Below are 15,529 nucleotides of genomic sequence, written 5' to 3' on the forward strand. Positions count from 1 at the left end.
TCATACAAACTCTGGCAAATGTTTGGAACCCAATTAACATCAACTTAATGTAGATATTACTGTTGTTTATAGTACAGGAATCTTGGCATTGAGCCATGAAAGCAATATGGTAGTGTGCCTCAGTTTCCCTTTCCATACAGCACATCAGGTCTGGAATGTCTTTTCCCCTGTGAAAAGTTCCAATACTGTTTACAGGCATTAACTGAAACATCAATATAACAAGGCCTTTTAACAAAAAGTGTTTTCTCATGTGATCCTTTTAACATGTTCAAGGGATTTCCCAAAAGATTAGGCACATTCTACATTTTTACAGTTTTTGGTAATAGCAACACATTAGTTACAAAAATTACCATGAGCAATAACAACACATTCATAGCAAGTGTCCATCTACACTCATGTTTGTTATTCCACACCTTTGGCTCAATACCATTGGGGTTTGGGCCTTTTAGGGTTAGCCTGTGGCTTCCCTTTGCAGAATTAAGGTCTCTCTTTCCCCCTTTGTCCTGAAGGATCAAACCCTGATTTCTCTTGCTTAACAGAATTCACTGGCTGATTGGGTGTGCCCTCTGTGCTAACAGCTGTTAGCAGGTCCTTCTCCCTGCCAGCCAAATAATTTGCATTACCACAGACAGGAGCCAGTTCACCAGTTTTCAGATCCTTAACTGCTGCCAGTTCCACCGCTGGACTCTGTCTTAAAGAGAGACCCTCCATTTTCACTAACCAGCTAGACTCAAAGTTCTGTTGTCCTTCCCTTACCAACCTCTGCTTCCACATGGAATTAGATGTTAAGTTCACTGAGAAACTACAAGTCATATCCAGAGTGTCTGGAGATGAGAGAATACCTGCATTCTCCAGAGATTAACTGCCTAGCTGTTCTGCTCTGCAGACTCAGCTCCCCAGTCTTCCCTCTGAACCTGAGACACAGACTGCTCACTCACAGAATCAGCATCGACATATTCCTCTCTCAACAACCTTGTCTCCCCAACAAGCTGGCCAAACCCAGCCACTTGGTTATAGGACTGTTCAACTTTCTTAACAGCTTTCACTCCATCTGAGACCTTCTCAAAGCTATCCACACTGGATCTTTCAACAGGAAAGTCGGTGGATCCATTCACAACAGAAAATTTCTGGCTGTTAGGAACTGAAACTTTCTTGATTAAGTCACTTTCATACCTTCAGTTGCTGTAAACTGCTTGCAAAGTCTCCGTGAGGATTCCTTTCCCCAGGGGCTTTTCTAAGCAGCAATTCACCCCTCGCAGAAATTCTTCAATCTCCATTTGTAGATCGGCTCAGGCTCGGTAGATCTCAGAGAAATGCCTCCCACCAGCTAATGAGGCAATTACAGCCTGACTTCTAGGCCAGGGATACTGATCTTCATGCAACCTCGAAATCACCACAAATGTGGCCATCCCTGTTCTTTTTCACTCCATTTGCTCCAGTTGACCTTGGGTATAATTCTGGAGTCCTGTAAGCACCCTATGGCAAAATGCGCTGGACCACCTTTGCAAAATGTAGGAATTGCTCCCTCTTCAGGCACAAGTTTTGCTTGCAGGTGTTTTAAGGTTTTGGTGCCCTCCTGAACGACATCCTCTGCCTTGTCTAAGAGGTTTGTTTTGGGCCAGAGTCCATACAGTTTTGTAAATCTGCTGGCATTTTGAAATCAACGGGAATTAGGTGTCTAAATAACGTGGGAGGATCTGAACTTTTATGCTCTGCTGTCCACCTGAATCTCTCTCGGCCACTCTGTCAAATAATACCTGACCCTCTCACTTCACAGCAGAGAGGTTTAACAGTACACATTTGTATGTTGAGTTCAGTGTAATAACCGCCAGGGGGGTGAGGATTTCCCATGTATGTTTTTAGTAGCACCGAGTATTCTGCAACTTCCCCTCTTTAAAGAGCCTTGGATTATCCGACACGGACATGGCAGACCCGGTATCCAGATCCATTTGATGTCTTGCTCCGTCCGTGTGTAAGACGTGTGTAACGGACCCTTTATTATTACACAAACTGTTGGAGAGATGGAATTGGAATTGGAAAAGGTTCAGAAAAGGACAACAAACATGATTAGGGGTATGGAACGGCTTCCGTATGAGGAGAGATTAATAAGATGGGGACTTTTCATCTTGGAAAAGAGGTGACTAAAGGGGATATGACTGAAGTCTATAAAATCATGACTGGTGTGGAGAAAGTAAATAAGGAAGTGTTATTTACTCCTTCTCATAACACAAGAACTAGGGTCACCCAATGAAATTAATAGGCAGCAGATTTAAAACAAACAAAAGGAAGTATTTCTTCATACAACGCACAGTCAACCTGTGGAACTCCTTGCCAGAGGATGTTATGAAGGCCAAAACTATAACAGGGTTCAAAAAAGAACTAGATAAGTTCACGGAGGATAGGTCCATCAATGGCTATTAGCCAGGATGGGCAGGGATGGTGTCCCTAGCCTCTGTTTGCTGGAAGCTGGGAATGGGCAATGGGATGGATCACTTGATGATTCCCTGTTCTGTTCATTCCCTCTGGGACATCTGACCCTGGTCACTGTCAGAAGACAGGACACTGGGCTAGTTGGACCTTTGGTCTGACCCAGTCTGGCCGCTCTTATTTCTTATGCCCCAGCATTTTCCGCAGACTCCATGCTGTCACCGGCAAGCTGACGAAAGTCCCCGGGCTTGTCCTTGTGAGATGGTGGTTGTGCATTTTGCACATCACCCTGTCTGCGCCCCAGTTTATTGCAGCCCTTTGCACGGAGGAACTGCTTGCCACAGCAAGAGCATGCAGCCAGAGTGCTGTCCATTTTGGGCTGACCTCCCATTTATTTGGTGCATGGGTGCTGTTGCAGCTCCCGGGCATTTTTAGCAGCTCTCTCCATCGATCATGCAATTTCTAGTGCACATGTGAACGTTAAACCAACCTCAGTCAACTGTTCTATCTTGCAAACTGCACAGTAACTGAACACCCCATTGAAACTCTCTCCAAACTGACAATGCTCCGTTAATTTCCTCGACCCAGCTGCAAATTCGGGAATGGCTGTTTGATTCTATTTATAAAAGTGGAAACACTCCGTGGTGCCCAGGGGCCTAGGGGGGAGACGATTTGGGAGAATTTCCACAACCTCAGCAAACATCTGCTGAGTAAGAGAAGCCTGGAGGGTTGTGTTCCAGCTTGTAAGATTTAGCTTCCCCCTTCCACGCAGTAAAGCCACCGCTTTAGTCGTCTTAGTTATACCATTAGCTATTTCGTGCTTGTTCCACTCAGGCATAGAGCTGGTCCAGTCCCCTCCAGGGCTGCATTTCTGCCAAACAGCCAGATGTTTTAAAACCCTTTCCCTGCAGGACCAGTTTCCGTGTCACTTTCCATCTCTCTCTGTTGCTGGATTAGGGTCCCCTCCACATTGCCAGTTGTTGGGTCTGTTGCCCATTACCCAGCACACAGCGATAGTTCGAAAGAACAAAGCGGGCCTAGAGGGTTCTGGATAAACCCGTCTGCTAATTGCACACATCACGCCCAGCCCAGCTACACGCATGCCATGGGCCTGGTTCCTGGAGCAGAGAAGGCAGGGAGTGTCCATAGCTAATTCCACAGCACTCCCGGCCCCACCTGCCCCTGCCGGGAGCGCGGGCGGCTCCGGAGAGAGTTCTGGGAGAATCTGGAGCTTTGGGCTCTGTCCATCAACCTGCATGGCGGGGGAAACATGGCGAGCATACGGTCCCTGGGTGCTGAGCAACCCCCCTCTGGCACCAGCCACTGAGCCCCACGCTGGGTACCAAGCACTTAGCCCCCCAGGGATTGTCCCAGCTGGGTACCGAGCACCTATACCCCCAGGGACTGTCCTGGCCAGGTACCGAGCGCCTACCCCCCAGGGACTCTCCCACAGGGTACCGAGCTCCTACCTCCACAGGGACTCTCCCGGCCAGGTACCGAATGCCTACCCTCCCTGCCCAGGGACTGTCCCGGCTGGGTACCAAGCACCTACCCCCCAGGGACTGTCCCCACCGGATACTGAGTCTGTCCCTGCAGGGATAAGGACCATGTGGCTTCCCGAGGCCCTGAGAGGTCCTCCTCCTCTCGGCAGGGTGGCGCTGAGCCCTTTGCCCAGCCTGGTCCATGTGCAGCCTGAACTCCTGCCATGCGACTCTCCCCACAGGGATCAAGAGAGCTGTTTGGTCCCAGCCCCATGCCCTCCCGCCCCTCCCCAGCCCCCGGCACAGTGCTCTGAACTCCTGCCCTGTATTTTCCAGCTGGATTTCCCGAGGAGACGGCTGAGCCGCGCCGGGCTGAAGAACAGGAGCCGGGGAGCCGCCAGAGTAAGAGCGATTCGGGGAGGGCGGTGGAGGTTGGGGGGGCGGATCTGCCCCCATTGCAGCTAGTGCCCTGGCACTTCTCACGGGCTTGGCCCCATCTCCCTTGGACACAGAAGCCTGGACCCCGGCCGGAGCTGAAGCAGCTTGGCGAGCGTTGGGGGGAACAGCATGCGAGGGTGGCACATGGTTAGGGCGTGTGGGCCATGCAGCGAGCGGGCAGCTGGGTGCGGGCAGGGGTGGCTGCAGAGGCTCTGGCATAGCGGGAAGGTGCCCAGCCCAGAGGACCCCTCCCACCCAACGGGTTTTTTTCCCTAGATGAGTTCCATGAGCCCCCGACGGAGCCGTGGGAGCCCGCCAGGGAGGACCAGAGACCGGCGCCCGACTCCGGTGAGTGCTCACCAGCTGCGTGGGGCCTGCCCCCGGCCATGTGCCCCTCAGTTCCTTGTCCTGAAGCCAGAGCCCTTTCCAGGGCGCCCCGCTGCGTCCCCTTGGCCTCAGGGAGGCAGGAGAATCTCCAGGAGCCCCCGGCCCTGGCACATCCCGTGGGGCCCACAGTCCTGGTGCAGCCTCCCAGATGGGGCTGTAGCAATGACTGCGCTGCCCACTCCTGCCCGCTGTTTGGCTCCAGCCTGGCAAAGCAGAGAGCATCCCCTGCCGTGTCCTGCCCCAGCCTGGCCCCTTGCCCTCGCAGGCGGCAGCTGCTGACTGTGTCTGTCTCTCCCCGCAGTGATGACGGAAGAGCCCGAGCCGCCCACCGTGGACTATAATGAGCAGATCGAGCGGGAGGATTACGAGGACTGTACGGGGCTGCTGCTACCTCCCCGCGGCCCCTCTGCCCAGACCCTTGCTCCCCGGCTGGGCCCTGGCCCCCTGGGGACAGCCATGCCCTAGAGCAAGTGCAACCCAGGGACCCCCCCACACCAAGGAGAAGGGGCCTGCCTGTGACCCCCAATGCTCCCCTGGGACGGGGCAGCCTCACCCCCTAAGCCCCTGTTCCCCAGGTCCCCCAGCACTCCCCTGGGGCTGCAGTGAGGGGTCTGGGCCACAGAACGGCCCCTACCCAACAGCCGGGGACGGAGCAGAGCCTGGAGCCCCAGCGCTGGGATCCTGTAAGATGGCTCTTAAACACCTGACACCCCTCGGGCCGAAGTCCCACGGGGCCTGAGCCTCCAGTGCCTGGCATCAGGGCTGAGCAGGGGCAAAGGCCCCCTTTGGATGTGGAACAGGGGTCAGTGATGCCCACGGTGCCAGGCGGGGAGGATTGGGCCCACAGTCCCTGCGTGGGGAGGAGGATGACCAGGGGTGCTTCCTCTTGCCAGCCTTTTCTGCCCGCTCTGGACACATCAGTCACTTGTCCCCTCATGCCACGTGAGAGCCCCCTGCCGCATCCCTGGGAGAAACCCCCTGGTTGGAGCCCCCCCTCTCCCTCCTGCAGCAGGACAATGACAAACCTGCGTTCCTTCCCCCCAGTCGAATACATCCGGCGGCAGAAGAAACCCAAGAAACCTCCGAGCAGGAAGAAACCCGAGAGGCCGCCGTTGGAGGTGGAGGAGAAGCCACCTCCAAGTATGTTTCCTATGTCCCTGAGTCTTCCCAAGCCAGGGAGGAAGGGGGCTGGGGAACAGACAGGGAAGAAAACCCCCTGAGTCAGCCACCCCCTGAGTGAGCCTGAGGCTGCATCGGCGCAGAGGCTGTTGTGTTCACCAGCACCAAACCGGGGGGACCCGGGAGCCATCCCCCGCTCCCTCCACTTTTAAACAAAAGACACATAAGTGCAGAATTCGTGTCCTCTGCAGATTGTCCCCCCCCCCCGCAGAATAATAGTCTGCTGCGGAGGCGCTGCAATTACACCTTTCGCCCACCAGGGGCTGCTGTGGCACCAGAAGGAAGGGCAGCTGGCTCAGCCAGCCGCAGGGCGGCAGGGGGCACTTTGGCCTGGGGCCCCTCCCCTTTTTACAAAGGTTCCAGTGCCCTGGGCCGTGTGCCCGCTCGTCGGAGAGGGGCCCGCTCCTCGTGCCCAGCCCCCCCATGCAAAGAAGCACTTCCCCACTGCTTGGGTATCAGGGCCCTTCCCATGGGACCCACAGGCTCTGCTGCAGGGGCGGTGCCCTTGGGGTGACATGCCCAGGCTCAACTAGACCCTTGGACTCTGCTTCTGCCCCTTAGCCACCCATCTGTGACCCACATAGCCTGGGACAAGGGCCTGCTCAGTGCGGGAGGGGCTGGGGTGCTCCCACACCGGGGTTATTCTGGCCCCCTGCAAAGTCCCCCAGGGGCCAGTGAAGCAGAGGGGCAATTTAGGGCAGCCCTCAGGTCTGCTCCAGCCACTGTCCCTGAATTGGCCTCAGAGCACCTCATACACAGACTAGCACCCTATAATGTCACAGATCAATGGGGAGGGTTGGACCATGATCTGTCCTGTGAACGGCCCCCTGCCTGCCCTGTCGGAGGGTCTTTCCTGGGCTAAGTCCCCCCAGCCCTGGCAGCTCTCCTCCAGGGGCACCTGGCTGTACTCACCTCCCTGAGGCTCACACAGCCTCTCTTCTCCCCCGGCAGAGCCGCCCATGGAGCCCCCCACCCCGCCCCCCGAGCGGGACTACGATGAGGAGCTGCCACTGCCGCCACTGCCGGACTATGACGACGGTGAGTGTCGGCTGCAGCGGGATGGGCCCCAGGCCCCCAAAACCCACCCTCCTCCCCCGCCAGCACTCGGCCCCTGCCCTCCCCCCCAGCACCCTGCCTCTCCCCACCCCTGCAGCTCTCTCTCCGCCTCTCCCCTACTCCGGACCCCACAGCTCTCTGCCCCCTCCCCTCTCCCTGCCCTACAGTCAGGCGCCATTGGCCCCCCTCCACAGCCCTGGCCTCCATATGAACCCGCTCCCACCCCCAACAGGGCCTGGCCTGCCACCCAGCCAGTGCATGCGGCTTAGGCCAGCCGGAGGAGATCTGGCCTCCCCAGGAGCTAACAGAGGCTCCAGCCCCTGTTAGAACCAGCAGCTGGGGGGGTCCCAGCTGGGGGGGCCGTGACTCTGGGCAGGGCTGAGGTCCTGCGGGGAGGGATGCCCCGTGCTTACACAGCCCAGCCTGGCTGCACGCTGGCCCAGCGTCACGTCCTGTGGCATCCCCGGCGTGTTCTCCCCCGCTTCCCGCTGCGTTCGGAGGCAGCGTCCCTGTGTGCGTCCCCCCCGGGGTGCTGTCACCCGGCCGGCCCCTCAGTGCGCCCCGCTCTTGCCCGCAGTGGAATACGGCCTGCCCCAGCCCAAGAAGTTCCCCAGCAAGAAAGAGGGTGAAGGCGAGATGGAAACGGACGAGGAGCGACTCAAGCCACGTAAGGAGAGGGCTGCCCACGATGGGACGGGGCAGGGCACACAGGGGGAGGGTCCAGGCACATGGGGCAGGGCCAGGTGAATTGTGGGAGGGACCACGGACATGGGGCGGGGCTAGGTGAATTGTGGGAGGGGCCAGGAACATGGGGCAGGGCCAGATTCATTGTGGGAGAGTCTGGACACATGGGGCAGGGCCTGGTGAATTGTGGGAGGGACCACAGACACGGGGTGGGGCCAGGTGAATTGTGGGAGGGGCCAGGAACATGGGGCAGGGCCAGATTCATTGTGGGAGAGTCTGGACACATGGGGCAGGGCCTGGTGAATTGTGGGAGGGACCACGGACATGGGGCGGGGCTAGGTGAATTGTGGGAGGGGCCAGGAACATGGGGCAGGGCCAGATTCATTGTGGGAGAGTCTGGACACATGGGGCAGGGCCTGGTGAATTGTGGGAGGGACCACGGACACGGGGTGGGGCCAGGTGAATTGTGGGAGGGGTCAGGAACATGGGGCGGGGCCAGGTTCATTGTGGGAGAGTCTGGACACATGGGGCGGGGCTAGGTGAATTGTGGGAGGGGCCAGGGACATGGGGCGGGGCCAGGTGAATTGTGGGCGGTCCCAGATATGCTGACCATGCTCGCATCCCCAGTAGAGCAAACCCCTGGCCATGTGGGCTCCCTTCTCCCAGCTGGCCAGTGTTGCTGGCTGCCCCCGGGGATCCCCCGGGACACAGTGTTCAAGCGGCCGGGGCAGAAGGAACCCGCCGGCCTGGTCTAACCCTCCCTCCTCGGCCACACTGACCTTGACCCTGCCCCTCTCCCCTCCTGGAGCAGGGAAGCCCAAGAAAGGTGGCAGCAGCAAGGAGGAGGAGGAGGTAGACACGGAGGATGACAAGTGGGCGGAGGAGAAGACCAAGGAGCGGAAAGGTGAGTGCGGAGCTGCCTCCCCGAACCACGTCTCTCCTGGCTGGGGCCCAGCTCTGGGGCACCGTACCCAGAATCCCGCCCAGCTCCGGGGCACCGTACTCAGGACCCTTAGCGGGGCCTGGCCCTGGAGCACTGAACCCAGGACCCTCAGTGGGGCCCGCTCTCCAGCCTGGCCCTGCATAGGTAATTCCAGGTGCTCTGGCCAGGCTAGCTTGAGTTAGAGAAACGCGCACACGGTTCCCCCCACCCCTACCCCCTCTGCCCTTCCCAGCCCCTTCCCCCTTAGCTGCTCTGGCCTTGCTCTGCTGCCAAGGGGTGCAGGGCAATGGGCCCTTGTCCCACCTCTTCTCCGTGCCCCTGCCTGGCACCCTCAGCGCCTGCCCAGAGCAGGGGACCCAGCCCCAGCCATGGCATCCTCCTGCTGCCTCTCACTAACCCCCCACCCCAACCACCTGCAGGGAAGCCGAAGAAGCCGGGAGGGAAGAAGTGGGAGACAGATGAGGACGAATGGAAGCCCGCGGAGGAGAAAACAAGTGAGTGACCCTGTGCCAGGGGCCCAGCCCACCAGCCAGGCATGCGGGGGCAGGAATCAGAGCCACGTGCCCCCTTTGGAGATCAGGGGGCAGGAATGATGAAGGGGCAGGAGGGTGAGTGAGGCCGGTTTGCCCAGGGCTGGGAGATGCAGAAACTGGGCACGGCCCCTGGCAGCCAAGCTGCCCGAGCCTCAGCACCTCTGCTTGGTTGGTGCCCACACTGGGCCCAAGGGCCTGACTGCTACCTGCTGCCTGCCAGGGAGAGCTCCGCCACCAGCAGCGGGCACAGCAGGGTCGCTCCCGGGCAGGGGGGCAGCTGGGCGCGCGGGCGTGGCACCGAGCCTGGGAACCCGGGGGGCCGGCAGGGAACTGGGCTACTGAGCCCCTCCCACCCCGGTCACGCGGGCGCTGCCCCCCCTGTCTTGCAGTGTGCCCCCCCATTGGCATGGAGTCCCACCGCATCGAAGACGACCAGATACTGGCCTCGTCCATGCTCCGGCATGGCCTGGGCGCTCAGCGCGGACGGCTCAACATGCAGGTAGGAGCAGCCCCACCCCCAGCCCCGGGGTGCCCCCACCTGCCATTGGCCTCAGGGCAGACCCTGCCCTCTCCCTCTGCCCCCCCCCAGGCCGGCTCCAACGAGGACGATTTCTTCGACGGTGCCTGGTGCGCCGAGGACGACACCCGGGCTCACTGGATTGAGGTGGACACCAGGAGAACCACGAAATTCACAGGGGTCATCACACAGGGCCGGGACTCCCAGATCCAGTACGTACGGGCCGGGGGGTGTCCCAGATCCAGTACGTACAGGCCGGGCTCTTGGGGGGGGCTCCCAGATCCAGTACGTACGGGCCGGGGGGTGTCCCAGATCCAGTACGTACGGGCCGGCTCTTGGGGGGGCTCCCAGATCCAGTACGTACGGGCCGGGCTCTTGGGGGGGTTCCCAGATCCAGTACGTACGGGCCGGGCCCTGGGGGGGTTCCCAGATCTAGTACATACGGGCCAGGCTAGGGTTGCCAACTGTCTAATCACACAAACCCAAACACCCTTGCCCCGCCCCCTGCCCCGAGGCCTTGGCCCACTCACTCCGTTCCCCCTCTCTCCACTGCTCGCTCTCCCCTACCCTCACTCACTTTCACCTGGCTGGGGCAGGGGGTTAGGGTGCAGGAAGGGGCGCGGGGTCTAGGCTGGGGCCGAGGGGTTCGGCATGAGGGAGGGGGCTGAGCCTGGGGCAGGGAATTTAGGTGCAGGAGGGGGCTAAGGGCTGGGGTAGGAGGTTGGGGTGCGGGGTGTGGGCTCTGGGAGGGAGTTTGGGTGCAGGAGGGGGCTCAGGGCTGGGGTAGGGGTTGGGGTACGGGAGGGGTGAAGGGTGCGGGCTCTGGAAGGGAGTTTGGGTGCAGGAAGGGGCTCAGGGCTGGGGGTGGGGGTTGGGGTGCGGGAGGGGTGAGGGGTGCGGGCTCTGGGAGGGAGTTTAGGTGCAGGAGGGGGCTCAGGGCTGGGGGTGGGGGTTGGGGTGCGGGAGGGGTGAGGGGTGCGGGCTCTGGGAGGGAGTTTGGGTGCAGGAGGGGGCTCAGGGCTGGGGTAGGGGATTGGGGTTCGGGCTCTGGGAGGGAGTTTGGGTGCAGGAGGGGACTCAGGGCTGGGGTAGGGGGTGGGGGCGCAGGAGGGGGTGCGGGCTCTGACGCTGCGATTCCGCCCTACCTCCTGCTGCCTGGCTGTGTCCTGAGGCCAAGATCCCTGTCCTTGCCCCCGCCCTGCCCAGAGACTCTCTGCCCCTGGCTGTGGCTGCCCCCAGCTGCCCCGGGGTGCTGAGTCCCCCCCGCGCTCTTGTCTCCCCAGCGATGATTTTGTCACCGCCTTCTACGTGGGTTTCAGCAACGACAGCCAGAACTGGGTGATGTACTCCAACGGCTACGAGGAGATGGTATGGACCTTGCCCCCCCCTCACCCCCTTGCTGGGGGCTCCTGTCTGCGCCCCCAGCCCTGCCTCCATCCTGCCCAGGTGGCCTCCAGCGTGTCTGGGGCACAGCGGCGGGATTGTGGGGCACTGGCAGAGCTGGGGGGAGCTCAGGCCTGGGGGTCGGGAATGAGGGGCACTGGCAGAACATGGGGGGGCGGGGGGAGAATCCCAGGGCTGGGGCTGTGGGTCAGGATTGAGGGGCACTGGCAGGGCTGGGGGGAGCCCAGGCCTGGGGGTCAGGAATGAGGGGCACTGGGAGAACATGGGGGGCGGGGGGAGAATCCCAGGGCTGGGGCTGTGGGTCAGGATTGAGGGGCACTGGCAGGGCTGGGGGGAGCCCAGGCCTGGGGGTTGGGATTGAGGGGCACTGGCAGGGCTGGGGGGAGCCCAGGCCTGGGGGTCAGGAATGAGGGGCACTGGCAGAACATGGGGGGCAGGGGGAGAATCCCAGGGCTGGGGCTGTGGGTCAGGATTGAGGGGCACTGGCAGGGCTGGGAGGAGCCCAGGCCTGGGGGTCAGGAATGAGGGGCACTGGCAGAACATGGGGGGAGGGGGGAAGAATCCCAGGGCTGGGGCTGTGGGTCAGGATTGAGGGGCACTGGCAGAGTTGGGGGGAGCCCAGGCCTGGGGGTTGGGATTGAGGGGCACTAGCAGGGCTGGAGGGGAGAATCCCAGGGCTGGGGCTGTGGGTCAGGATTGAGGGGCACTGGCAGAGTTGGGGGGAGCCCAGGCCTGGGGGTTGGGATTGAGGGGCACTAGCAGGGCTGGAGGGGAGAATCCCAGGCCGGGGGCTGTGGGTCGGGATTGTGGGGCACTGGCAGAGCATGGGGGGGGGCGGGGTTGCCCGGCACCCACCTCCTTTGCCTGATCCCAGGGGCCATGTGTCCTGGTGCCACCCCTGACGCTGCCTTTCGGGCCTCTCCCTGCAGCTCTTCCACGGCAACGTGGACAAGGACACGCCGGTGCTGACCGAGTTCCCGGAGCCCGTGGTCGCGCGCTTCATCCGGGTGTACCCGCAGACCTGGAACGGGAGCCTGTGCATGCGGCTGGAGGTGCTGGGCTGCCCCCTCTCCAGTAAGAGCCAGCCGCGGGCGGGAGGCGGCTCTGGGGAGCTGCGCGGGGCCTGGGCGCTGGGGCAGGAGGGACCCGATGGCTGGGGCAGAACAGACCTGAGAGCCCTGCATGGGTAGGCTGGGCCAGGCTGCTGCTGGGGGGCGCTAGGTCCTGCAGCCCCCAGCTCAACCCCCCACCCCTCTGGGGACCCAGACCAGCACTGGGAAGGGCCTGCCCAGGAGGGGGCCCTGCCCTGGCTGAGCCCACCTGGACAGGGGGCTGGTCCCACACCAGAGCCCTTGGCAATGCCAGCGTGCTGAGCTCACCAGCTGGCTGCGAGGGGCTCTCCTCCACACAATCTGCCCGAGAGCCTCCGTCACAGCACGGCCCCTCCCGGGCGCCAGGGTCCCTGCCTCGTGGCCCGTGCAGCGCGGAGCCCCCTCTGCCCCCAGCCCGCGCCGAGCCCCTCGCTCCCAGGCTCTGGGCGGGCGGGTCACGGCTGCGGTGTCTGACCAGCGGCTCTGCCCCTTCCCCAGCCATCAGCAGCTATTACAGCCAGCAGAACGAGGTGACGTCCACCGACAACCTGGACTTCCGCCACCACAGCTACAAGGACATGAGGCAGGTGCGTGCGCGACCCCCCCCCCCCCCGGGGACGGGGGTGTGGGTTCACTCCCTGGCGTGGCATTCGGAGCCATCCCATGCGCATTGCACTGGCTCGGAGTCTCTGCCCGCTGCGGGTCCCGCAGGACAGCACCAAGCTCCTGGGGTGTTTCCAAGGAACCCCCTACCCCCTCTTGGGGGGTTAGTGCTGCCCTGGCCTCCTGCCGCATTAGGCCCCGGCTCCTTGGCCAGGGCAAGTGCCTCCTCTCTGCAGCATTTCCCAGTGCTATAGCCAACCCTGTGTCCCCGGCATCTCGGCCCCTCCCGGCAGAGTCATTGCCAGGGACTGGCCCCCCCCGTTCGGCTGACAGCGCGGTTCGACCCTGGCTCCTCTCCCGCCCCAGCTCTGCTCACAGCCAGCAGCCGGCTCATCGACGCCGGGGGCCAGAGCTGCCTGGGGCCAGCGTGGGTGACGTCAGCTGATTCCACGAGCCTCTTGGGGCGCCCGCTGCTGGCCCCGCGGTGCGTCCCAATAGCCGCAGCTCCCCGGCCTTTATTCCCCTCATGGGAGAGCAGTTCAGGCCCCCTCCCCCGCGCCCCCTTGCCTTCTTGGCAGCATGGACTCCCCACCTCCGTCCCCTCCCTGGAGCCACCTGGGGCAGGCAGGCCCAGCCCCTCTAATGCCTCCCTGCTCCCTGCAGCTCATGAAGGTGGTGAACGAAGAGTGCCCCAGCATCACGCGCATCTACAACATCGGCAAGAGTTCCCGCGGCCTGAAGATCTACGCCATGGAGATCTCGGACAAGCCGGGGGAGCATGAGCTGGGTGAGGCGGGGCCAGGGCTGGGGTTGGCCCGCCGGGGCATGGGCAATGGGGCAGGCGCCCCCCTCCTACGTTAGCCGCCGCCAGCCCGGGGATTTCGGTACAGCAAAGCGCCACGCCGGTGGGGGGGGGGGCCAGGAGCTGGTGGCACCGGGCTCCTGGGCGTGCCCCCCCCCACCGGGATCAGAGGGCGGATCGCGGGACGGCGCTCTCGGGGGGGGGGGGGAACGCTGCGTCTCTCCGGCCTGCGGCTCCCCTGGACCCGGTGCGCTGGGCCCGGCTCTGCGGGCACCCGGGGCTGGCGGGCATCGCCCTGACGCCGCGCCCTCTCCCCGCAGGGGAGCCCGACTTCCGCTACACGGCCGGGCTGCACGGCAACGAGGTGCTAGGCCGCGAGCTGCTGCTGCTGCTGATGCAGTTCCTGTGCAAGGAGTACCAGGACGGGAACCCGCGTGTGCACAGCCTGGTGACCGAGACCCGCATCCACCTCGTGCCCTCCCTCAACCCCGACGGCTACGAGATCGCCAGCCAGGCGGTGAGAGGCACGACAGCGGCATGGCCCAGCTACCAGGGCCCTCGGGCCGGTGTGCCGTGGGGCGATGCAGTGGGGTGGCTGGGCATTGGGGGCAGAAAGCGGGGGGAGGGTCCTGCTGATGCCGTGAGGGAATGGGGCAGGGGAAGCCGCGCTCAGCCCTTGGGGCATGGCCGGGGGGGGGAGGCCTGCTGCTGAGCGGGTTGTGCCCCTCCCCACAGGGCTCGGAGCTGGGCAACTGGGCGCTGGGCCACTGGAACGAGGAAGGCTACGACATCTTCGAGAACTTCCCGGACCTGGCCAGCGTGCTGTGGGCGGCCGAGGAGCGGAAGTGGGTCCCGCACCGGGTCCCCAACCACCACATCCCCATCCCCGAGCACTACCTGGCCGAGGATGCCCACGTGAGTGCCTGTGGGGGCCCTGGCTCCCAGGAGGGCGGGGCGGCTGGGAACCCTGCCCGCAGGGCTAGTGGGGAAGGCGATGGCAGGGAGCCGTGATGGCATTTACGGGGAAACTAGTGGGCAGGGTGCAGGCCAATGCCCGGCCGCCTCATGGGGTCGGGATTAGCCACGGGGAGCAGGCAGGCGTGGCCACTGGGCAGAGCGGGGCTCTGCCAGGGGCAGGAGGTGCCCACAGGCCCTGGCTCTGCCCCCCCCAGGTGGCCGTGGAGGTGCGCGCCATCCTCGCCTGGATGGAGAAGACCCCCTTCGTGCTGGGAGCCAACTTCCACGGTGGGGAGAAGCTGGTGTCGTACCCCTACGACATGGCGCGGCCGCCCCCGGAGGGAGAGGGGGCGGTGCCACGCCTGCCGGACGACTACGAGGACGAGAACCTGGAGGCGCAGGAGACCCCCGACCACGCCATCTTCCGCTGGCTGGCCATCTCCTATGCCTCGGCTCACCTCAGCATGACTGAGACCTTCCGCGGGGGCTGCCACACCCAGGACATGACCAACGGCATGGGCATCGTCAGCGGTGCCAAGTGGCACCCCCGAGTCGGGAGTGAGTGGAGATGGGGGGGGGAGGGTAATGCTGCAGCAAACACTTGCCTGTGAGGTGCCGAGGCAGGGGGGGAACTAGGACAGACAGGGCTCCCTTTGGGAAGGGTGCCAACAGCGTCCTCAGCCGGGCACCCCCCCAGCCCCCATTGTGCTGGCCCCTCAGCTGGATGCCCCCCACCCCACAGGCCACTCTAGCCTCACCCCCTCCAGAGCTTTGTCCGCAATGCCCCCCACCCTGGAACTCTCTGGGGGTCCAGCCCCCACCCCCGGCAGTGCTGGCAAGCGGGGATCGCTGAGCTGGTCTTTCTCACCCCCGTTCCCACCGCTCTGGCCTGCTTCACCCAGGCCAGGCGCTCCCTCGGCTCAAGGGGGCACGCCCCAGAGGCTGGCACCACTGCGGCCATACTGCCCGCCCCAGGGCCCCTCAGGAGAGGAATGCTCCCCCCCCATGGGTGACACAGGAGGGCTCC

General features: G+C 62.8%; 1 protein-coding gene across 1 annotated transcript in view; it reads left to right on the plus strand.

Moving 5' to 3' along the window:
- The window catches only part of AEBP1 (AE binding protein 1), a 37,679-nt gene that overhangs the window by 20,116 nt on the left and 2,034 nt on the right, over positions 1-15,529 (plus strand). The window contains 17 exon segments of the mRNA XM_038384682.2: positions 4,245-4,310; positions 4,623-4,694; positions 5,035-5,106; positions 5,778-5,873; positions 6,864-6,950; positions 7,546-7,635; positions 8,464-8,556; positions 9,015-9,089; positions 9,518-9,627; positions 9,718-9,857; positions 10,929-11,013; positions 11,979-12,123; positions 12,639-12,727; positions 13,407-13,530; positions 13,866-14,062; positions 14,281-14,460; positions 14,718-15,060. Of these exon segments, the coding sequence (XP_038240610.1) occupies positions 4,245-4,310; positions 4,623-4,694; positions 5,035-5,106; positions 5,778-5,873; positions 6,864-6,950; positions 7,546-7,635; positions 8,464-8,556; positions 9,015-9,089; positions 9,518-9,627; positions 9,718-9,857; positions 10,929-11,013; positions 11,979-12,123; positions 12,639-12,727; positions 13,407-13,530; positions 13,866-14,062; positions 14,281-14,460; positions 14,718-15,060 (2,064 nt within the window).

Source organism: Dermochelys coriacea, chromosome 26, assembly GCF_009764565.3.
Source record: "Dermochelys coriacea isolate rDerCor1 chromosome 26, rDerCor1.pri.v4, whole genome shotgun sequence".
Lineage (NCBI taxonomy): Eukaryota > Metazoa > Chordata > Testudines > Dermochelyidae > Dermochelys > Dermochelys coriacea.